At 36.8% G+C, this 24,527-nt stretch overlaps 1 protein-coding gene across 1 annotated transcript; it reads left to right on the top strand.

Annotated features, from left to right (window-relative positions):
• Window positions 1–537: 537 nt before the first annotated feature.
• LOC140166822 (alcohol dehydrogenase [acceptor]-like) lies at window positions 538–22,611 on the top strand. Its single transcript, XM_072190311.1, has 13 exons — window positions 538–848; window positions 3,966–4,025; window positions 4,977–5,122; window positions 6,947–7,047; window positions 7,527–7,573; window positions 11,204–11,332; window positions 16,304–16,420; window positions 16,716–16,808; window positions 17,309–17,374; window positions 17,707–17,766; window positions 20,353–20,450; window positions 21,463–21,655; window positions 22,518–22,611. Exons 1-13 carry the CDS (start codon window positions 645–647, stop codon window positions 22,572–22,574), a joined length of 1,371 nt encoding a protein of 456 aa, XP_072046412.1. The 5' UTR covers window positions 538–644; the 3' UTR covers window positions 22,575–22,611.
• Window positions 22,612–24,527: the final 1,916 nt, after the last annotated feature.

Raw genomic sequence — 24,527 nt, 5'->3', positions numbered from 1 at the left:
ATTGTTGTAGTGTGTTTTCATACAAAACGTTTTAAAACGTTATCATGACCTTTATATAACCCGACATTTTAATGTTATTAAAACGTTTTTACCTATACCAAAAGCCAAAAAATAACTTATTTAAAACGTTTTTAAAACGTTTTTGTGTTTGCTGGGTACTTATTCTGATATTTTTTGTTTGTTTTTGCATTTTAAACTAAAAATGTTAAATATTAAAATGTCCATAACTTTGAAACTAATTTTAATTACTTTTGAAGCTATAATTGCTTTCAAAGCTGTACTTAAAAGTATAAGCTTCATATTTGCTGTGGAGAATCATTGAAGTACATTAAATATAAATGATAATAATGTTCAGGAAAAGTTCACCTTTATGCAGCCTCTCTACTATAACAATTTTGCATGGTTTGAAAGCATTAACATTGACTTTGGGGTTAAAGATCAGACATGAATTCTCTTCAATTGATTTGGACACGTACCTGGGCTGATTATATTTGTTTTGTGCCATTCACGTACACAAAGTCCGACGGAGCGCGAACTAGTTGCCCTAAGCTGCGCTAAACCGTTAACAGCCGGCAGTGCGTCAAAACAGAAAGCAAGTTTCGCCTGTTTCGTCACTTGACCATTTGATTTCTTCACTCCGAATTATGGCCAATTTGCAAGATTCTTACGATTATGTTGTTTGCGGTGGTGGTAGCGCAGGTTGCGTCGTAGCTTCCCGATTATCTGAGGATCCTAGTCGTAGCGTGTTACTTCTTGAAGCAGGACCGTCAGATCTTGATTGGATCGACACACATACCCCGGCATTAGTGGCTTCATTACAGAGGACTAAGGTGGATTGGGATTATAAGGTAAGTTATTGTATTCCCATGCTATAAGCATGATAAGGGATTTTGTTTTTTACAACCAGTCACTCATTTTTCCAGAATGTGAACAAAAAACCTCTAAAAGATTCTAACCCAACAAACACCGAACACGTTTTTAACCGGTTATATTTTGGGTTTCGTTCTTAAAAACGTCTTAGTAACATTAAATGTCGGGCTATAACCCATAAAGGTAATGAAACTTAATTAAAACGTTTTGTTTGAAAATACACTACAACATTACAAAAAATGTTTTCAAAATATTCTTTGCAAACATTTTTACCAAATATTTTCAATACCTTAAACATTATGTTAGAATACTTACAGTAAGTTATCTAAAATGTTTTTGAATGTTATGAAAATGTTTTATGTCCTTTATATATCCTAAATCCGCCATTTAAACGTTTTCTGGCAACCTTTTCTAGCCATTTGCGAATAATGTCGAAAATGTTTTGTGTTTGGTGTGAATCTATCATTAATTGATGTTCATCTTTTATAAATGCAGACATATTATTGACGGAATATAAGCCTGATATTGAATTAAACATTTGGTACACAATTGACAATTTTGGAACGAGAATTTAAGGTCCTAGGGGCCAGGGTCCTGCATTGATATGGACTAAGAGGGTTCCCTGTTGATAACATCTCGTGATAAAAAGACGTTTTAATCAGACACAATAAATAATTACATCAAGGATGACCAAATTTAAAAAACGAGGTATAATGACATTTTTGTAAAAATTGGGCTTTTTTATGAGAAAGAAAAAAAGCCGATTTGTAGCTATTAATTTTTTTAGTCTAAAAACATCGGGGTACTTTATTAATTTGTAGAACTCATCATCACATACAATAGCATACGAATGTCCCTACCGTCTCCAAATTGATTTGACTTATATTCTGGGGAGTCACTATTGAGTAAAACATGTTTTAAGCAAGGACATGGAAAAAGGTGAAAACATTTCAAACTTTTGTCCATGGATGTGTATGAATTAGACATATTTTTGGAGGTTACTACAAGAATGGGTCATATTTGTACAATTTTATAGTATGGGTCGATTTTTTTGGCGGTCCTGTTCTGTCTGTCCATACCGATTTGTTTTGGCACAATATATTTGAAACCGATCTTGTCAAAAGTATCTGTTATAGTTTGATTAGCTCATAAATCGGCGGACCTTATCATTAATATCAATATATTTTATTTCGAGAATTTTCTTGTGACTTGCCAAAAGCATCACAACCCAGCAAACACAAAAACGTTTTTAAAACGTTTTAAATAAGTTATATTTTGGGTTTTGGTTTAGGTAAAAACGTTTTAATAACATTAAAATGTCGGGTTATATAAAGGTCATGAAATCGTTTTAAAACGTTTTGTATAAAAACACACTATAACAATATTTTTAAAATGTTTTCGAAATATCATTGTAAACTATTTTTGCAAACATTTTTGGCAAAATATTTTGTCAACACTTAAATAACATTATGTTAAAATATTTGCACCCAGCAAACACAGAAATGTTCTTAAAATGTTTTTTACAAAACGTTTTAATAACATTTAAATGTCGGGTTATATAAAGGTCGTGAGAACATTTTAAAAACGTTATTGTAAATATTTTGGGCAAACATTTTTTGCAAAATATTTTTCAACCCCAAAATAACATTCTGTTTAGAATGATTTGTACCACGTTTTCAAAAATGTTATTGGAATGTTATTAAAACGTTTTTATACCCTTTATATAACCCGACATTTAAATGTTTTCTGTAAAACATTTGTGTTTGCTGCGCAGTAAATTACCAACAAATGTTAGTTAAGGGGGTACTACACCCCTCAATAAATGTGTGAATATCTTTGCATTTTTCTCAAAAACTAATAACACCCTGGTAACAAAAGTTATGTATATTATAGGGGCAAGGAATTCAATTACTACACTGGAATTTCAGTGACCCAAGACAAGCGGTTCGATACTTGTGATAGAAAATGAGGTACCGCTAGATGTACCTCATTTCCGCTCATATATACTGAACCGCTTGTATTGATTAACTGAAATTTCAGTGTAGTAATTGGATTCCTTGTCCCAATAATATACATAACTTTTGTTACCAATGTGTTATTAATTTTTGAGAAAAATGCAAAAATAGTCACAAATTTACCACAGGGGTGTAGTACCCCTAATGTTATGAAAACGTTTTATACCATTAATATACCCTTTATATAACCCGACATTTAAACGTTTTCTGATAACCTTTTATAACCTTTTGCGAATGATGTCGAAAACGTTTCGTGTTTGCTGGGAAATTATCAATTCAAGTCTTAAACTTTGTCTAATTTCTTTCACAAGCACAATATATACCAAACAGGTCAACTAAACAGTAAGCCAAAATTGAAGGTACCAGTTATGTTAATCCCCTGTATATCATAAATAAAGACAGTGTCATATTTGGAACCAGCAGCCAATAGCTGCATCTTTTAGCTCGAAGTTAAGACCTCATTTGTTGAAATTGTTCAAGAAATAAAGACACGACGATCCAAAAACCCAAGGAAGATGCTAATTTAAAAGTTGCAGTTTGCTCCATTGCGGCATGCGCTATTGATTTGTACACAAAGCATTCGTGAACAAGAGAGCTAGCGCCGTGCTCCCATTGATTAGCACGTTAAAATTAGCGTCGTGTTTTCATTGATTAGAACACAAGAGTGCAACTTTTGATTTCGTTTCTGTTTTAGGTAGAAGATCACAGTTTCTTTAATTTTCAACCAATTTCAACAAATAAGGTCTTAAATCAGAGCTAAAGAGTACAGGTATTTTTTTTATAAAATTTTGACATAGCTGTCTTTATTTAGGATATACAGGGGTGAACACAACTGGTACCTTAATTCTTTGGCTTACTGTATTGTCGGTCTACTTTTGGGCGTAGTGGTAAGAGCCTAACAATTTCCGCCGATTACGAGCTGATCAAACTATAGTGATAGAATCATACGCTACGCATTTCAGTCCAGCTCTGTATCAAAATATTTCATTTATTATATATTTCATTATTGCAGTTTTGAGTATTACTATATACATATAATTTTATTTCGGACACTCATTATCGTCTATTTTTGTATTTCAGTGCAAGATACAAGAGAAGTCCTATCTCGCATACGAAGATGTCACATGGACTCGTGGCAAGGTAAGCTGCAATCATCGAGTAACAGCGCATTGTGTGAAATAAAACAATAGGATTAGTTAGCAATATTAATGTGACCCATTGCTGCAAAAGTCATAATGTACAAATTTCAGATAATTACTAAAAGTATGTTGATGGGATACGGTCTACCTTGTAAAATAAGTCTGGTGGTAGTTAGCGGAAAGGTGGGTACTGGAATGTGTGGCAAAAATGAGTCGCAGTTTTTCTATAAACTGGTTTAGATATGGGATGCCTTTACTCTATTCAGGTAACTTTATTGTATCAACTAAGATGTAATTATTGCAGTCGGACAGTTTTGGAACAGTCTGGGCAAGTCTTCACTTCAGTGAACGGCTCTTTTCAGAGCCATCAGTAGGCAATTGGCAGAAGTAGGTACTTTGTCCTGAAGAAGTCAGAGCTACTCCTGAAGAAAGCTTGGCAGTTCCAAACTTAGACGGCGAAACCGCTAAAACTTACTAATTGTTATGAAATCCCGTCATAAAAGTCTGTCCCACAATAAGATGTTAGGCTAATTATTCAATGCATTTATTGCCTTTTGGTTATTCAACTTGTAATATTCAATGCAATTGAATTACAATATGTAATTGTTATCAAGTATTAAGCTCAACAAAGTATGTAAATAATAAATTAATTAATTAAATTAAAACTCATACGGCAAGTAATTCTAATTATATACTTCAGATTTTAGTACCATGACTGAAATTAATTATGTAACCAATAATAATACATGCAATTAGTAATGCGTAAAATGCCCGAATCAACAGCAATTTTGAAAATGAACATTTTTGTCTACTGAATTTTACTCTCAAAAAGGGATGCTAAAATCAAGAAATGTCCCTTTAAGCAATTAAGTAAAGTCTGGCTCTGTATGATAACCAAGACAACCAAGACATTTTGAACTTGCACATAATTTAATTACGTTCCCTATAATAGGTTCTCGGTGGATGTAGTAGTCATAATTACATGGTGTTCACGCGATGTTCAGCCGCTGACTATGATTCGTGGGCCAGGTTAGGTTGCGACGGCTGGAGCTGGAAAGATGTTTTGCCGTTTTTTCTCAAAGCAGAAAATGGGATATGGTAAGGAAATGAATTTCCCGAAAACCTGACATTATATTTTGTACGAGGATCACGGTGCACATCAATATGCCCCTATCTACTTTTGTAAAGCCCCCGTCCTGGATTTATACCAACTGAACTGTCCGATCTCGAGTAGACAGTCAGTGTGACGCAGTGGTATAGCCAGCACTTTTTCAGTGGGTGGGCAAAAAAAAAAAAAAAGGGGGGAAGGCAACTTTCAAGGGGGAGAACTTTGACAAAAAGGTCAAAGATGGGCTAAAAAGTACAAAAAACCCTAAAAAATCTTAAATCTCAGGGCGGCCAGCATCCCACAGGAAGGACACTTCTCACAGCTGCCCCCCATACGCTAGTCCTAAGGTTTGTATTTTGTTGCTTTGCATATTATATATCATTGTTTGTATAACTTTGGATAAAAACCTAAAATGATAATATGCAGCAGACCAAAAAACTCAAAACGGACAAGACTCAATATACAATGCAAAATGCATGTAGAGTAAAATAAGCACTCATGCATCCCAATCAGCAAAAACCTTTACAATTATACCACACATTTTTTCATAATAAATGTAGGTCACTTTGTACGAATGTCAAAATTATTATTTTTCATATTTTATTCATACAACTGTGAAATTTGTTTAATGAGCTTTAAATGCAAGTACATATTATATATATCACAGCTCACTCTAATTTCGTACTATTCATTTTTTTAATAGAAATATTACACATTTATTTTTAATCCCGTAACTATTCGTTCTTCCCTTCATTTTGATTAGGTATATTATTACTTTGAACCGGCAATCTTATTGTTTCTGTTTTATTTTAACAAATTCCTATTCAAATTGACAAGATCTCAAACTCATTATTTGACAAAATTACCCAATTCATTTTGAGATGAATCTGTTATTTCCCCCTCTGACAAGACAAGTTATTCAAATTTAATTTGTTGTCAGATTAATTTTTTAAATGACAAGACAATCTTATCTTTTTTAATTTGTTTCTTGTCATTTTAATGAGGAATTCCGATTCGTAAAATAAACATTATTTAGACAAGTAGTAGAAAAAGTGATCTGCAAGGGAATCGAGCCCACGACCTCGCTCACTTAAACTTATCTCCTCCGTGCAAATAGCCCAAAGTAGCTAGGGCCGTAAACATGGTAAATGCAAGAAATAAATTACCATTCTCCTTGTGTAGGAAATATATCATGGAAAACATTGGCATGATATGTAAAATAAACATAATTTTTCACCAGGTTCGCCAATAAGTTTAAGTGACCGGTTAAGGCACAGGTCTCATAAACTTGAAGTCCCGGGTTCGATTCCCGGCCGGGATCACTTTTTGTTTTCCATGTTATGCGATTTATTTTGATTCAAATATTTGAAAAGGTTGCCTCGTCATTTTGAAAAGATTCTTTAAATCTACCTCGGAAGAGTCATACTTGTCCAATTTGAATAGATGATCATATTTTTCCACACAAATTTTCCGCTATAAAACGACGAGTTTGCATGTGATTTTCCTTTGCGATAATTCTGCAATTTTCTGTTTCCATCTGAACTTTTCCACACACACCCACACACACCCCTTATTAGCTTTTTTTGTGGCTATTCAGCTATTTTTGCGAGACAAATTTGGCAATTTGGTTCAGAAAGTTTGTAGCAACGACAAGACGCGTGCAAAACGCCGGACTAAAAAAAGGTAAAAATATGTATTGCCCTCTACAAAGTTCCAAATCTTCTTTTTAATCCTTATCCCCGTTTATGGATATGCATATTCCACTTTAGAAAATGCTCTTTTGACCATGTTTTTTTTTTTTTTTTTTTTGACAGTCCCAGTTTTGCCGGTTCTGAATTCCATAACGTTGGTGGGCCTGTGACGGTGTCTAAACCACATCGCCCTACTACAGTGTCCTCAGCCTTTATAGAAGCAGGTATGATATACCGTAAAGATTCGCCTAATGGCGCAAGTGATCCGTTGACAGAACTGAGATAATAGGCTCAAACTAAAAGTGCCCTCCTCTTAAAAATGTTAGGGTTTTGGGGGGAAATATCTATATCTTTAATACGAAAGGTCAACATTTTCAATGATGGACACCTTTTCCTCCCAGCTATACACACTTTAATACATATCATTAGATTGATAAATGTTACTTTGAGGACGCTTAAATATCAAAAAAATATCAATTTTTAATAATTTGCCGTATATATCGCGAATTTCATAAACTCAAAATTATTTGATATCAAAATGATATTCCTTGTAATATTCAGAATGCAATCTCAGGTCCTAAAAACTATTGTGCAAACGTTTCAAAATTATTGAAATGAGTGAAAAAGTTTGTTATGAAATGAACCTAAAAATATGTAACCTATTTTGTATTGTTATATCCAATACACTTTCCGTTGGTTACAGGCCTTGAACTTGGATACAAAAATGTTGACGTTATGAGCGGAGATATCGTAAGTAATGCAAAGTTAACTTGGATATTTTTAGCAAGAGTTTCCCCCAGTGCCTAGTGCAGTGGCGGCACCAGGAATTTTTTCGGGGGTCAAAATTGCCGCAAAAAGAGGAACTTTTATTAATGTTGGGGTTTTACTGGGGGAAACAGGGGGGGGGGAAGAGTTCTGACTGGAGGAATCCCCACCCCCCGTGGCGCCGCCACTGCACTAGTGTACTCATTAGGATGGTTGTGAATTAATCGGTTTAAAAACGTTGATTAGTTTGGCAGGGAGGACTGGGATACGGAAAGTCTACACTATGAAGATTGTTCATGTACCGGTCTATAATACTTCTGAACTGAAGCCCTTGATTATTCGTCATTATAGCATCGCCCTTGACTTTATAGATAGGCCACTGATTATAAAATTGTTCTGTCCTGGATAAAAATGTCCTTCACTCGTTTTGCCGTCCAAATAAATACATTTTATCTGCAAATCACCTAAACAATCAAGACATTTAGTCACTTATTTTTAGCATTTTTAGTATCATTGTATACTTAGGGTCGTATCTTTATCTTAACAGACTGATAAATGATAAAAAAAAACCCGAACATGTCAGGTCACTGAGATAAATTGACTATTAATCTATTTGGTCAGTATGCGACAATAATTATTATTGTAAATTAAACAGCGCCGATTGTGACCACTACTTTGGACTCGATCCTGCCCCCTTTATGATTATCTTCCGATGAATTAAAGTGTGTTACCTTTAAAAAGATTATACAGCACAAGGCGGACCGCAGAAAACAAACTTTCTCTTCATCTTCTGTCTTCCTTCATTCTTTCCTCCCCCCTTCACCAAAAAAAAAAAAAAAAAAAAAAAGCGCTATATAGGCTTCACATGTTTAACACACCTCTTATTTTCCTTCATTGATTGAAACCTACACTAATGGAATTCCTATATACTTCCCATTGCCACTATGTAAGTGTACAGAGACGCACACTTTGTTCGTAGAAAGTATTGAGAAGAGTACAATGCTTAACCGTAAAATGTTTATCCCAATATCCACATTTCATTTTTATTTTCAACCCGTGACAAAGGTCCCAGCAAACACAAAACGTTTTCGACATCATTCGCAAAAGGTTATAAAAGGTTGTCAGAAAACGTTTAAATGTCGGGTTATATAAAGGGTATATATTAAGACTGAGTATAAAACGTTTTCATAACCTTAAAATACATTTTTTGATAAACTACTGCTCAGCAAACAAAAATGTTTTACAGAAAACGTTTAAATGTCGGGTTATATAAAGGGTATAAAAACGTTTTAATAACATTCCAAAAACATTCTTGAAAACTTGATACAAAACATTCTAAACAGAATGTTATTTTGGGGTTGAAAAATATATTTTCAATAACGTTTTAAAAACGTTTTCATGACCTTCATATAACCCGACATTTAAATAATTCAAACTTTTTAGCTTGACAAAGCCATTAAATGAGTACTCACGGCTTTAGCTTTCGCCATCAGGGCTGATGGCTTGATCACAAGTGAATAGGTCCACTGCTTTTCCCGCGCAACGGCTTGTTGACATTTCCCGGAAGTGAAGATGTTTTTGATTTGAGCAGTGGATCGTACACGTGATCGAGAGATACGAGACCTTCGTCGCGGTTGATTGCTTTGGCCCCCTTTTTGCGAATGTAGATTGCTTCCCTAATTCTCTTGCTGAAGGCATTTGAGTCCTTGTCGAGTATAGACGCCCCTCCCATTCTATGATATGATTTTCTTGTGCTATGTGGTCTGTAATGGCTGATTTGTGCTGTTCTGTGGTGGATTCTTTTCTGTTTGCTCTCGTGAACTTTCTTTCTGCAATAGTTTCAGAGTCCTTTTTATGTTCTTTTAACCTTGTACCAAATTGTCGCCCAGTCTCCCCTACATAAGACTTGTCGCACCCTTTGCACGGAATGTTATATACCACATCACTAGTCTGCTCAATGTCCTTTTTGTCCTTTGGGTGGACCAGCAGACTTTTCAGAGTGTTGGTGGGTCTCATGGCTGTGGAAATATTATGTTTCCTGAAGATTATTTGTAGTTTCTCCGCCAAGCCTTCTACGTAGGGTATGACTACCATGCCTTTAGATGGTGTGGCATCATTCTTTTTCTGTTTAACTTTCGGCTGTTTGTCATTCATTTGCTGCTTCACTCTGTCCAGCGACCATTTGGGGTAACCACATTCACTTAACGCTGTCCTGATCTTATTCTCTTCCTCTTGGTGCAAGGGGTGCTGTGACTGAAAATTCAAATACTGGTCCGTGTGTGTTTTTTTGCGGTATACCAGCAGTTTTACGGAGCCATCTTCTTTGCGCACGATTAGCGTGTCCAGGAACGGGATCTTGCCCTGATCTTCTTCCTCAAAGGTAAATTTGATGTTTCCAGTCGTGTCAACTGAATTCAAATGGTCTGTGAGTTTTTGAGTGCTGTCTCTCTGTATTATCTCTAGAACATCATCGACGTATCTTCTCCACATCTTCGGTTTGCAATCAAGGGGTGCTGTAGCTACCGTTTCCTTCTCTAGCCACTCCATAAATAAATTAGCGACGATCGCACCGACTCGGGCTGCCCATTGCAGCCCAAAAAAACTGCCTGTAGATCTGTCCCCTAAAACTGAAGTATGTCGTGGTGAGGACAAACCGAAGAAGCTGGATGATGTCGTCAGCGCTCAATTTTGTCCTATCTTTGAGAGAAAAATGGGGGCCAAAACAATCAACCGCGACGAAGGTCTCGTATCTCTCGATCACGTGTACGATCCACTGCTCAAAACAAAAACATCTTCACTTCCGGGAAATGTCAACAAGCCGTTTCGCGGGAAAAGCAGTGGACCTATTCACTTGTGATCAAGCCATCAGCCCTGATGGTGAAAGCTAAAGCCGTGTGTACTCATTTAATGGATTTGTCAAGCTAAAAAGTTTGAATTATTTATCTACAATCCTACAAATGCATCTATTTATCGACATTTAAATGTTATTAAAAGGTTTTGAAAAAAACATTTTAAGAACATTTCTATGTTTGCTCGGTTCAAATATTTTAACATGGTGTTATTTATGTATTGACACAATATTTGGCAAAAATGTTTGCAAAAATAGTTTACAATAACATTTTTTGAAAACATTTAAAAATATTGTTGTAGTGTAGTTTTCATACAAAACGTTTTAAAACGTTATCATGACCTTTATATAACCCGACATTTTAATGTTATTAAAACGTTTTACCTAAACCAAAAGCCAAAATATAACTTATTTAAAACGTTTTTAAAACGTTTTTGTGTTTGCTGGGGTAGTGGCCTAGTGGTGTATATTGATTCTAGAATAATATTGTCAATTGCTTAATCAAATCAGTATGGAATTCTGGAGTCGTCTATGGTAACACCATTAGAGACGATTACCTTTGATTAAGAGTGAAAGGAAATAATTATTTCCATCTTGGGGGGAAAAGGCTTCACTAAAATGTTTGCACATTTTCAATTTCTTAGTAAATTCGTGCCGTATCTCATCAGCGGTTACCCACTAATATACTTGATATTTGATTTTGTATAAATTATTATCTACATGAAAGCTCGAAGTGATTAATATGTTGTTTAATTTGCTCTTATCAGATTGGTTTCGGGGATTTCCCAGCATCTATTGACGCCGATGGAAAGCGAGCCAGCACAGCCAGGGCATACGTCCATCCTGCAATGAAACGAAGCAATTTCACTGTCTTATGTAATGCTCACGTCACTAAGGTATTATATTGATCGAACGTCAGAGAATTGTCAATTAATTTCACTTTCAGTTTACCTTACCATGATTACTACGATAATATAAAACTTTTAATTTATCTTCTAAGATGTCCTAGGTTCAATCTGGATTGAAGAAACAAAATACCAGTTAACAATATTTTTCATGTCAACCTGCATGGCAGATGCAGGGGATAACAAAGACTTCGCAGCCGGTTCCGATCATGTATAGACTAATAAGATTCCACGCATTCCTAGCTACACCTCAATGGCAGCCATCCCACCTGAAATGTGAAATAGTGCAGGTTTTGCGGGAATTTCAAACTTTATTCCATCACCCGTGTGACAAAAGGATGCTGAAAATTTACAATGCAATACAATATAAGATTGATTTTTTGAAGCAGCGCTTTTACAGCCAATTGGGCAGTTACAACACCAGTTTGGTGCGGATGACACCCAAAAATGGCGGAATGAACTCTTCAGTGTCTCCAAATAACAAACCATATTATGGGCATATACCGTATAGGGTCAGTCCATATGAAATCAAGGAGGCCCCCCACCTGACCCCCTCAGATTTGCTTGATATTTTAGTCATATGTTGTACCTGTAAAAATATTAAAAAACTGCAAATTTGAGGTCTGTAGCTCTTACGGATTTTCTGTGGCAGCCATTTAAAGTTGGAGTAGGGGGTCTAAATTTGGACTCAAAAGTTGCCCTTTAAATAAATTTCATCTTTGGGAGTCTGTGCCTTCTTTACAAAGAGAGGGAGAGGTCTGAAACCTTGTATACACACTAACTGCATGCCCAATTTGTCAAAAAGTAAAAAAAATATTTAAAAAAAATATTTGCGCTTTGTGTCACGGGGTCATTAAATATGCAAGAAAAAATGTAATGTTTTATAAACTGACAAGTTCAGGTCCCCTAAATTCACATTTTTTGTCAGATTAGTTATTGTTTGTTGTCACTGATGCTAAATATAGGAGAAATACAATGCATATCCAAAAAATTGAGCTCACAATTCATTTACATTTCGAACAGCGCCCTCACAAAGATGAAATTTATTGCAAATTCAACATTTTCAGGGGGCCCAAAGTCGATGTGGTCCACCTTCAAAATTTATAAAACATCACTTTTATATGACTACTAGTCTTATATTACAACCTAGGTAAGTCCCAGTAATTGTCTAGGTTGACTTCATATAAAACGACAAGCCCAAAGTTGACCATTTTCTTATGATTGCATGTACTGCAAATGTGCCGAATTTGGAAGGCTTAGAAGTCAAATTGGCCACAATATTGGAAAAAAAATGATTAGATGCGTAGTTATTGGCCCTATTTACTATTATTTCCATTTTATTTTCAATATACAGATTTTCTGTGGCAGCCATTTAAAGTTGGAGTAGGGGAATCTAGCTTTGGACCCAAAAGTTGCCCTTTGAATAAATTTCATCTTTGGGAGCCTGTACCTTCCAAATAAAAAGAGAGAGAGGTCTTAAACCTTATATACACACTAATTGCATGCCCAATTTTTCAAAAAGGAAAAAAAAAAATTAAAAAAAATTATTGCGCTTTGCGTCACAGGGTCATTAAATATGCAAGAAAAAAATGTAATGTTTTATAAACTGGCAAGTTTAGCCCCCCTAAATTCACATTTTTTGTCAGATTAGTTATTTTTTGTTGTCACTGATGCTAAATATAGGATAAATACAAATTATATATATACAATGCATATCCAAAAAATTGAGCTCACAATTCATTTACATTTCGAACAGCTCCCTCACGAAGATGAAATTTATTGCAAATTCAACATTTTCAGGGGCCCTAAGTCGAATGTGGTTTAAAAGTCAAAATGGCCACAATATTGAAAATAAATGACTAGATGCGTAGTTATTGGCCCTTACTTTAATTTCCATTTTATTTTCAATATTGGGGCCAATTTGACTTTTAAGCCTTCCAAATTCGGCACATTTGCAGTACATGCAATCATAAGAAAATGGTCAACTTTGGGCTTGTCGTTTTATGTGAAGTCAACCTAGACAATTACTGGGACTTACCTAAGTTATAATTTAAGACTAGTAGTCATATAAAAGTGATGTTTTATAAATTTTGAAGGTGGACCACATCGACTTTGGGCCCTAAAAATGTTGAATTTGCAATAAATTTCATCTTCGTGAGGGCGCTGTTCGAAATGTAAATGAATTGTGAGCTCAATTTTTGGATATGCATTGTATTTATCCTATATTTAGCATCAGTGACAACAAAAAATAATTAATTTGACAAAAAATGTGAATTTAGGGGGGCTAAACTTGCCAGTTTACAAAACATTACATTTTTTCTGGCATATATAATGACCCCGTGACACAACGCGCAATTACAGATTTTTTTTTATTTTTTACTTTTTGACAAATTGGGCATGCAGTTAATGTGTATACAAGGTTTCAGACCTCTCTCTCTTTTTGTAAAGAAGTCACAGACTCCCAAAGATGAAATTTATTTAAAGGGCTACTTTTGAGTCCAATTTTAGGCCACCCTACTCCAACTTTAAATGGCTGCCACAGAAAATCCGTAAGAGCTACAGACCTCAGATTTGCAGGTTTTTAATATTTTAACAGGTACAACATATGACTAAAATATAAAGCAAATCTGAGGGGGTCAGGTGGGGGGCCTCCTTGATTTCATATGGACTGACCCTATACCGTGTGTCGAAAGTCCGTTCCGCCTATATTCCGACTTCCCCTGGAGCATAGCATCAATATGGAAGTACCCCCTCTGTTTATTTGCCTTTGGGCTACTGGCTGCAATGAACCCTGAGGCTCATTGCAGCGAAAAATATGTCGGCCGTTGTTCTAGATATTTAGAGCTAATTTTGTATGTTGTGACAGATTTAAAGGTCTGCAGACCTTGATTTTCAATGGAAAAACAACAATAACCGAGGTTTGCAGACTTTCGACTTTATCAATCATAAAAAGACAACAACTTGAAATAAATTGCTAAGTAATATGTATATTAATCCAAAGCAATAACCATGACAAATGAATATCAAATTAATTATGTAAGTTTAATTTAAAAGCGCGTTAAAATGTTTTTAAAAGGGGAGGGACAGACTTATGACACACGGTATAGGTATATGGGTGACACTTTGTCAAAAGAAGCTAAAAGATTGGGTTCTCATGACAGCTCACTCCTCAACAACGACAGTGGCACAGCAGCTTCAAAACTTCCTGCACCAGCTGTTGAAGATCTTCCTATCATCACTGAGCCCCCAACTCGTGAAGAAGTAGTCGAAGCAATAGTAGCCATGAAGACCAACAAGGCAGCAGCATTGGACTATGCTATAACTGTTGAAGCACTTCAGGGAGGAGGGGATAGCATGATTGATACGATTCTCGAATTCTGTATGAAAGTAATCTCAACGCTGACACCGCCACGTCAATGGGTCACAAATGTAATCATTCCTCTACCAAAGAAAGGCGACCTCTCTCGCATGACAAACTACCGTGGTATTTCGCTTATGTCCATTGCCACAAGATGATCCTTTTGAAAAGGATCCGACCTCACATTGATCCTTTACTGAGAAGCAAGCAGGCTGGCTTTAGTTCAGGTCGCACCTGTGCTCAACAAATATACGCATTTTGAGGAGGATCATGGAAGGCTTCAAGGAGTACCAACTTCCTTTGACAGTCACTTTTGTGACTCCATCAACAGGTCCGTCATGTTTTCAGCGCTGCTGCATTATGGAATACCAAAGGTTGTGGTAGATACCATCCAGGTGCTCTACAAGGACTCCAATAGTGTCGTTATGGTAGATGGAAGTATCTCAGAGCCTACTCAAGTAACAACTGGAGTTCTTCAGGGTAATGTGTTAGCACCATTCCTGTTCATTATCCTTCTGAAGAAATCAACTTCTGGAATTGACACTGGAATTGTTACCTACCCACGTCGGTCAAGCAGGTATCCTGCTAGGATGCTGAATGACCTGGATTTTGCTGATGATATTGCCCTGTTGGAATCTTCCACAGCCCGGGCCCAGTCGCAGCTTACTAGGACTGCAACTGCAGCAGCAGATCTAGGCCTTGTCATCAGCGCACCTAAGGCAGAATATATGACTGCAAACTGTAACGCCCAACCAGCACTTGAAGTCTATGGTATAACCATCAACCATGTCACATACTTCTAGTACTTGGGTTCCAAGATGGGCTGGAGACCTAAAAAGAAGAAAAGCGCTAGCCTGGGCAGCTTTCTGGAAACTGGAACGCCTTTGGAGAAGCCCATCCCTGCTAATCGATACAAAAATCAAGCTGTTTGAGACAACTTGTGTTACTGTCTTTCTGTATACGGGTGTGAGTCATGGGTAATCACCAAGGACATGGAAAACAAGACCAATGCCTTTGCAATATCTTGCTACAGAGTCATGTTAAACATCAAGCGTGTGGATCGGATTCCAAATGAAACCATCTACAATCTGACCAACACCACTCCACTGGTTGCCAGAGTCAATATTCATCAACTCAAATTTCTCGGGCATATACTGCGTATTGAAGACGACGAGACTGTGAAAGAATATGCCCTTTATATTCCACCACATGGGAAGAGGAAACCGCGGGGCGGCCGCGCACAGTGTACTTACAGTATGTCCAGCACCTCCCCCGGCACCTCCTAGGAGATACTGACGGGATGTTGCAGCCAAACAAAATATGTTTCGCTTACCCAAGATCGCAATAGTTGGAGAAAGCTCCGCAGCCGACTGATGATGATGATGATGATAATAATGACAGCACAGGGAGCACAGCTCAAATTTAGAATCGGACGCGTCGACTGTGTATGCGAATTCCCCCTTCATTAAGTTCTCGTGAAGCGAATAATAATAATTGTACTATAAATTTATAGAAATGAATTGAATTAAATTAGACAAATTATCAAATCTTTGCATTAAATTTGCGTATTATCAAAAGCAAATTACTTATCCTCCATGCACCAGGTTGATATCAAAGACAAGAAAGCTGTTGGAGTTTGCTTTCGTACTGACGATGGTGAGAAACGTGTCACCGTCAACAAGGAGGTCATTGTGTCTGGTGGAGCCGTCAATTCGCCTCAGGTACGTGAGCTTTCGATTCAACCAGAATTCCCATCAAAATATCTACCACTTTAAAAAGAATATTTTACAAAAACCTTTACACAATTGCTTCAGAGATGGCTAGGGATGATTACATAGTCTTCTCAAAACATTTTCCGAAAAGCACATGAAAAGACAGCAACACTCACATCAACAACAATACTAATTAACAATAATAATATCAAGAACAAGAAAACCTACAGCAATACTCTTTTGACCACGCGCAAAAGCTTGATTGCGATAAATGATTTTATCTTCTCCATCGTATTCTGTACAGCTCCTACTGTTGTCTGGTGTGGGACCTAAGAGTCACCTGGAAGAGTTTGGTATTGAATGTGTGGCTGATCTACCAGTCGGACAGAATCTACAGGTAAACCTTTACACAACACTTTTTTTTCACAACATATTTTTCTACTTTGTCTCTATGCAAACATCTGATTTCAAAGCAACATAACGATCCAAGGCAGAAGAATCCCAATGACATACCGTAGAATTCCGTCTACAAGAGACAAAAGCCAAATAGGCCTACCCTCCACAAAAAACATCACAATAGATTGGTCTTACAATAATACGTGTTTGTACAGCCGCCAGTATCAGTAATATAGTTGTTCAACCCCAAAATAATGTTTTGGTAGAGGGTGTCTGCCTCTCGCCTTTTTTGTCAAAAAACCCTCGTTTATACGGCATATGCTTGCAGACGAAATTCAACGGTATAGGCCTATGCCTATTTAAAAATAAAAAAACGATAGAAAGTGCCGTTATAAAATTAGGGATTAATTAGGAATATTCATGTAACAAAACCCATTTTTTTAAAAATTATCTTAAAACCTGATGAATCAATTCACGAAGTGATTTTTTAATTGTTTGCAGGACCATATAGCTATTCAGATGAAAGTATCTGTGAAACCTGGATCACAAGTAAACACACTGTCAAATGTGAGTGGTTTCTTTACCCATCCAATATGCGTACCGCACACTAACGAATTATTAAAGTGCCCATCAGGCGCGATTCACCAAGCGCGAGCAGCGATTATTCAACATAATAAAATACAAAAGGGCGGTTTAGGCCTAATAACTCCAGCACTGCAGCATTCCGGAAGCACGATGACGGACGGGGCCCATTACCGATCCCGTGTATTTATATATTAACCATTATAACATGCAACAATATATACACCTAGTTAAATGGGTCCGAACATAGCTAGGAAAATAAACTTAATCTATGAAACTGTTATTATATGATGTTTGGCTTTGACCCTTTATTTCAGTGTCCTTTAGATACCAATGGAGTGGAAGCAGTTGCCTTCTTTAAAACTGGATTGGAGGAGGTAGGTACCGTGTCGGAATGTTCTTTATCTTGATCTTGAATAAGAAATACAATACACCCGTTAGGCTAAGTCTCGTCCAAAAGAGCTGTCGGTAAGCGGTAGCTGTAAAAGACAGAAAACAGAAATGACAGAAATGACAGAAAAGACGGAAAAGTTTGGAGTTATGAATTAGAGAGTTGTTAAGAAGCTGTGCGAGTTAAAATGTTGGGAGTTAATGTATAAAGGTGCAATGTTCCCATTAATTGAATGTTTGCTGGATTACCATCAAACTTGGTGGATAAGACTACCATCGGTGCCGAAAATTGCCAAGGTCATGTCAAGGTAATCCCAGACTTTAGATTGTTGGATTGCCATCAAACTTGGTGGATGCGACCACCATCGGGTGCCAATAATGGTCACGGTCATCTGAGTATAGATTGTTGGATTGCCATCAAACTTGGTGAATGTGATAAAATTTAGTTTCTTTAATTAAACAAATTTTTGAGCTACAGGCACATTAACAGTGCCACCCTTATTTTCAGCTTCATGATTGCCTCCTTACCTGCCATGTCCGTGCAAGGATTACTTATCATCATTTCATGTACTCAGATCAACAGTGGCAAAGCAAACGGGGGAGGGGGCGTCAGGGGAAAAGGGGCAGCTTTTCAAACGGCCTGGGCTTTTTTATTAAATTGTTTTCATCTAATTGTGGGTAACTTGCGAACTTGCTTATTTTTGGAATGGATACAAAGTCTTCAATTGTGTCTCCTGCTTTATCACAATTTGCTAATAAAATTTAATTGTGATGATTTGTGGGGATCAGCATCCACCCCTCTCCATGTACTCCACCACCACAAAGTTCTCGCCAAAATCACATGCACTTCAAATTAAGTAGCTTATACTCGCCACTAAGAAACTCTAAAAATATGCAGGTATGCAAAACGAACCTGCTGTGTATCAGCAGGTCCTGCAGGTAGTCAAGGCTTTCTGGCTTTGAGGCACAGTCCAGACTTTTGTGACAGTGTTACATAATACAGAGGACCACATAAAGTGTATGGATTAATTTCGACTCATTCTCATTCATTTGCATTCATTACTATCAATAACTACTCTCTAATTCATAACTCCAAACTTTTCTGTCTTTTCTGTCATTTCTGTCATTTCTGTTTTCTGTCTTTTACAGCTACCGGTCGGTAAGATACCGATGTCTCTATTAATCTAATGGAGATGTAATACATTTTATCAATCATAATTGACGACTCTTTACGTAAGCCGAGCCTATATACGTTTTTTATTTGAATAAAAAACAATATCACTATGCAAATGTCCAGGGTACGATAGAAAGAGCCATCGGTATCTAAACTCCTCAACAAAAGTTTGGAAAGTTTTTTCAAGTATCTGTATCTCCAATTATTTGTGACATATTCATATCGTGTTGCATATCACTGGATAGCTACAATACTCCCCTTTACAATGACACCCCATTTGAAACAACAACATTTTTCACGGCTGAGTACACGCCTTGTGAATGTAGTGGGGTCTCAAAATGAATTTGCCAAATTGACCATTATTCTGTGCTCAAACAAAGCTAGCCACTAACCTCAAATAGCGGGTGGAAAAACCACAGGCAGCCACAATAGTCAGGCACCTTCTCCTCATGCTGCTTACCGACCTGGTTACACGTTACTGTGGGATGGAATTCCATTCTTCCACAAGGATTCGTCGCAGGTCAATGTGGTTGCCTATGGGCGTCTTTGGCACGCACAGCACGATCAAGCTGGTCCCACAAGTGTTCAATCGGGTTGAGGTCTGGCCCCCGGGTCTGGCCTGATGGCAGGCCATTTTGACCATACTCCCATATTCTGTAGGTAGTCGTTGACTACCGTGGCTATGTGGGGCGAGCGGTGTCATCTTGGAGGATTGCATTAGGTCCCAGATTGTGAAGTTATGGGATTGCAGCTTGCTGCACAGAATAATGATCAATTTGGCAAATTCATTTTGAGACCCCACTACATTCACAAGGCATGTACTCAGCCGTGAAAAATGTTATTGTTTCAAATGGGGTGTCATTGTAAAGGGGAGTATTGTAGCTATCCAGTGATATGCAACACGATATGAATATGTCACAAATAATAACAGATGCTTGAAAAAACTTTCCAAACTTTTGTTGAGGAGTTTATATCGGGATACCGATAATGCTATAGGGTCAAACCAAACGTGTTACCCAATGACATCGCAAAATGAAGCACTCTTATGCCCCGGCTTTTATGGCAAATCAGCCAAATCTTATACGAGGATACGAACAGGATACGAATATAGAATAATTTTAACAAACTGTAATTTAAATGGTCCAGGGGCCGATAAATATTTAGGGCAACCTTTTTGTTTCCTAGGAAAAGGAAGTAAATTAAACGTTTTTTGTTTGTTTGTTTGTTGGTTGTTGTTTTTTTTTGTTTTTTGGGGGATCACAACATTTTAAATAAAACATCAGAAATCAGGTGGACATTACTTTGATATTCGAGCCCGTCAATGGTAGATGGAAGTAAAAGCACGTTTACTCAGAAAGGATACATCTTTTGAACATTGTCATGTTCTTATCTTTTACAGCCAGAAGTGGATTCTCCTGATATGCAATTCCATTACCTCGGGGGATTCTATCCATTTGGACCCACTGAAGATGAGATTCACGCGCTAAAGGATCCAAAGTACGTATGCTGCATGCTTTGTATCGGTCTGGGTTTCCCCCTTCAATTGAACGAATTATGCTATATAGCCTATAACCCACCCCTTGCAAATATGTGAAGCACCTTTATCACGATAGATAGGAACTTGGTTTGTTGAATAAATCCTTTGCTCAGTATACAGGTATATAAACATTTTGAATTTTTGTTCGACAAACCAAGTGAATTTACTCACTACAATATTTCGTCCCAAACATTGGAGGACTTTATTAGGTATGACTGATAGTCATCTGAACCACTTTCACGGCAAAGTTTGAGTGGCTTCCGGTGTTCCTTAGTCTCCTTTGCATACTTCAGTAGTGAATCGTAAACATGACTTATGTGGTATGTGCCCTCCTCTCTGTTCAAAATGTTTAGGGTCTTGGTGCATGCCCCGTTTTCTTATTTCCATTGCTTATCCAGTGTAGTGGATCAGATGACCATATCAGTCATACAATGGAAGTACTAGGAAATATTGTAATGAGTAAAACTTCACTTGTTTGTCAACCAAAAATTCAAAATGTTTATTCCGAAACATGGCTGCTCTCGGGGCTGCTGTTCTACGAGATATGACTGCATCGATTGTTCGAGTTTTAAAACTGCACTTATTCTCTGACTGGAGTTTACACATTACATTTCAGGGGTAGGACAACAACGATTGCACAGTATTTTTGTGGGACATGAGAGCACATCAGACACATCAAATTGCATTCTGAATACGAGGAATGTCCTTCTGATATCAAATAATTTTTTGAATTTCGCGATATCATTTTTTGTAAATTATTAAAATGTGATATGTTTGACATTTAACAGTCCTCGAAATAAACTTGATAAATCGTATACGTACTTAAAGTGTATGTAGCTGGGAGGAAAAGTCGTCCATCATTTGAAAACATTTCGTATTGAAGATATGCATTTACCCAAAACACTTGTCACCAAGGCTACAACTCCGAATTTGCATAATTATCATAAAATATTCCAAAAACTTCATTTTCAGGTTCTACCCAATCCTTTCTCAAGACATGCCAAAAGAGGAGCGTCTGGTAAAGGAAGGAATCACCATCTTCCCTACCTTCTTACACCCAAAGAGTATTGGTGAGATCAAATTATCCAGTGCTGATCCCATGGCACCACCATTTATTGATCCGAATTACTTTGATCACCCTTATGATGTGAAGGCTATGATTAAGGTAAAGTTATGCTTAAAAGTATTTGAATAAGTCAAAATGTTCTTGATTTCAGTTATCTTTTTGGTAATGAATTATAAAAAGCACACAAATATATAGATGAAAATAGAACATGTTTTAATATACGGATATCTTTTGCTTCATCGTTGAGATTATATACTGCAGGCGTTCATTTTTGACCTATTGTTAAGACTGCAAAACCGTTTCTGGCCATTTTTGTCTCGAAATTCGAGGTCCTACTTTCGCAAGAATTGTGAAATGCAACCTTTTGGCGAATCGAATTCGCGTATAGACTTTAATGCTCTGCATGCTAGCAATGCGCTTCAACGGAAAAAGTTCAAGTTTTGAAATATTTTCTCAAAATATCAAGAGCTATCTTAAGAACTATTGAACCAAAACTAGGTTTGTTTGTACTCATTTTAATGCATTTTTCATGCTGATTTTTTAAACTTGTCGTTTGCAGTCGACACCCGCGGGAAAAGAGTTAATTGTTATTTGGGCAATAAAATGCTACTCTGTTTGGTTAAAAACTCCACAGAGGAGCCAAAAATAATTGTTTTGCCGAAATTCACAATTCACATTAAACCACCTATGTAGTGATTTGGTGATGTGTGCCCTTAACGCAACTTTCCAACTGTGTGTTGACACATCCCAATGATTACTCCAGTAATTGCATGGCTGAGAATATTATGTGGGTTTTGTTGTTATTAAAAATTCATGAACTTGGCTGTACAAAAATAACTTATTTAAATTATTTATAAAAAAACAAACAAACAAAACAAACAAAAAACAAAAGAAAGAAAAAAAACACCGCTCGTCGCAGGTTATGTAAGAAACGTTTGATTTAAACTTTTTTTTAATTCAGGGAATTCGTGTTGCCAAAGAACTTTTGGAAACCAAAGCTATGGCACCATTTGAGTAAGTATACAGGCATCAGTAACGCTTACTCACAAGTCATTCGGATGAAAAAAAAACCCAATGAAATAGGCAGGCTGGTGTTCTGATAGTTGGTTGCGACCCCAAGGATTTCTGCAAGACTTCTTAGTGTGGAGTGTGACACAAATGTAATATACATTTTGAGTCGCAAGTGGGTCCGACTTTCAAGAAATGGAGATCAATCATTTTTGTTCAATAAATCTGTTTACACTTCAGCTTTAAATGTCTCAATAATTGAGTGAAAAACCGCCAAGTCATACTACCCTCCGACCCGCCTTCCACAAAATGAAATTGTTTTCATAACTTTCTGTTTAAGCATTTTCTAGACGAACAGTTGTCCATTTGGTGCGGAATTGATGGTTTGTAAATGAACACAAGGGTTAGGGTGGGCATGCAGGAGCTTGCAGGGGGGTGTATAGTTTAATTTATAAATTAGAACACATCGAGCAAGTAAAACGACACTACCGACATAACATCTGAAGCTTTTACAATTCTTGCTTGTATAAACATACTATAATAAGATTGCATCTGCCTTCAGGTGTGAAATTACTAATAATTTACCAAAATGTTGGAAGTTTAATACCATACTTTCCTTGCAGGTGTAAATTAAATTGTCTGAAGATGCCTGGCAGTAAACATGATGAATGGTCTGATGAAAACCTAGAGGCCTTTGCACGTCATTATGCCTGGACGCTATACCATCCTACGTCTTCTTGTAAAATGGGTGCTAAGGATGACCCTTCTGCTGTAGTTGACCCTCAACTCAGGCAAGTTCATTGGGGTGTGCCAGTTTGGACAGTGTTGTAAATAATGGGCCCAGGGCCCTTGGGCCAAATGCACATAGTGCAAATCACTGCGGTCCCGCTAATACAATACCGCTTGATACCAAAGTCAACAAAACAAACCTGTTTCCACTTGAGCATGTTCATTGACTTCAACATTCAAGGGAGGTGACACATTATATTTGGAAAATGGAATTCTTTAAAACTTACGTATAACATAAAATGTCATACAATAGCATTAATGCAAAAAGAACATGTAAATGTAAATGTTCCTTGTAAATGTGACTTATTCCTTATGGAATTATACGGACATTACAGTGTTTTTTGTTTAAATGATAATCATGTAATAAATTGATATCAAATGAAAGATCCTATTCTTCTCAGTTTCTGAAGATATCAAAAAACTGTAAAATTAGTCTTGAACGTGGTATATCACAGTCGAGACTAATTCAACAGTTTTTGATGATATCGTCGGAAATAATACCGATTTGGAACACCTAACTTCTATCTTAATGAGAAAAATAGGATCTATCATTTGATTTCAAAATCTGGATTTTGATGTGGGGGGTGAGGCTGTCAATTCGGTCACTCACTTTTAATCCTCTTCAAAAGTCAAGGCTCACACCCTTATTATATGCCTTTACTACTTGTTGCTCATTTATTAGTCATTACTACTTGTCCGATGTCTTATAGTTTAAAAGTGCAGTTTGAAATATGCATTAAGTGTACTAATATTAACCCTCCCATCTTTCCATTTCTACAGGGTACGAGGAATTGAAGGTCTTCGTGTTATAGACGCTTCTATCATGCCCAATGTGACTTCAGGGAATACAAACGCACCATGTATTATGATTGGAGAGAAGGGTGCCGAGTTGATCATCAATGGAGGCAAATAACAGGGGCAAGATGGATATCCCCTTCATCTTAAAAATGGTGTGATTGCAGCATGCCCTTTAGGGTTCTCAATATGGCATGCAAAAACAAGACTTTTTTCCGGGAAATAACTTGGTCTTATATTATAATATTCTCAGGTATATGGATTCCAAACTTGGTATTTAGTTAGAAATAGCAATTTCCTTTCATATTTATAGCAAAACATACAGTTAAAATTGCCTACATATTAATGTGATTTATTTTTGTGCCTACTTTCTGTACAG

This window comes from Amphiura filiformis, chromosome 12, assembly GCF_039555335.1.
Source record: "Amphiura filiformis chromosome 12, Afil_fr2py, whole genome shotgun sequence".
Lineage (NCBI taxonomy): Eukaryota > Metazoa > Echinodermata > Ophiuroidea > Amphilepidida > Amphiuridae > Amphiura > Amphiura filiformis.
This window is presented reverse-complemented; position numbering and strand designations above follow the sequence as displayed.

Excerpts from the sequence above, each read along its gene's own strand:
- LOC140166822 (XM_072190311.1), top strand. The coding sequence starts at position 645 with ATGGCCAATTTGCAAGATTCTTACGATTATGTTGTTTGCGGTGGTGGT. Across the intron at positions 5,123-6,946 it reads AAAGCAGAAAATGGGATATG|TCCCAGTTTTGCCGGTTCTG; the intron begins GTAAGGAAATGA and ends TTTTTTTGACAG. Across the intron at positions 11,333-16,303 it reads GTAATGCTCACGTCACTAAG|GTTGATATCAAAGACAAGAA; the intron begins GTATTATATTGA and ends TCCATGCACCAG.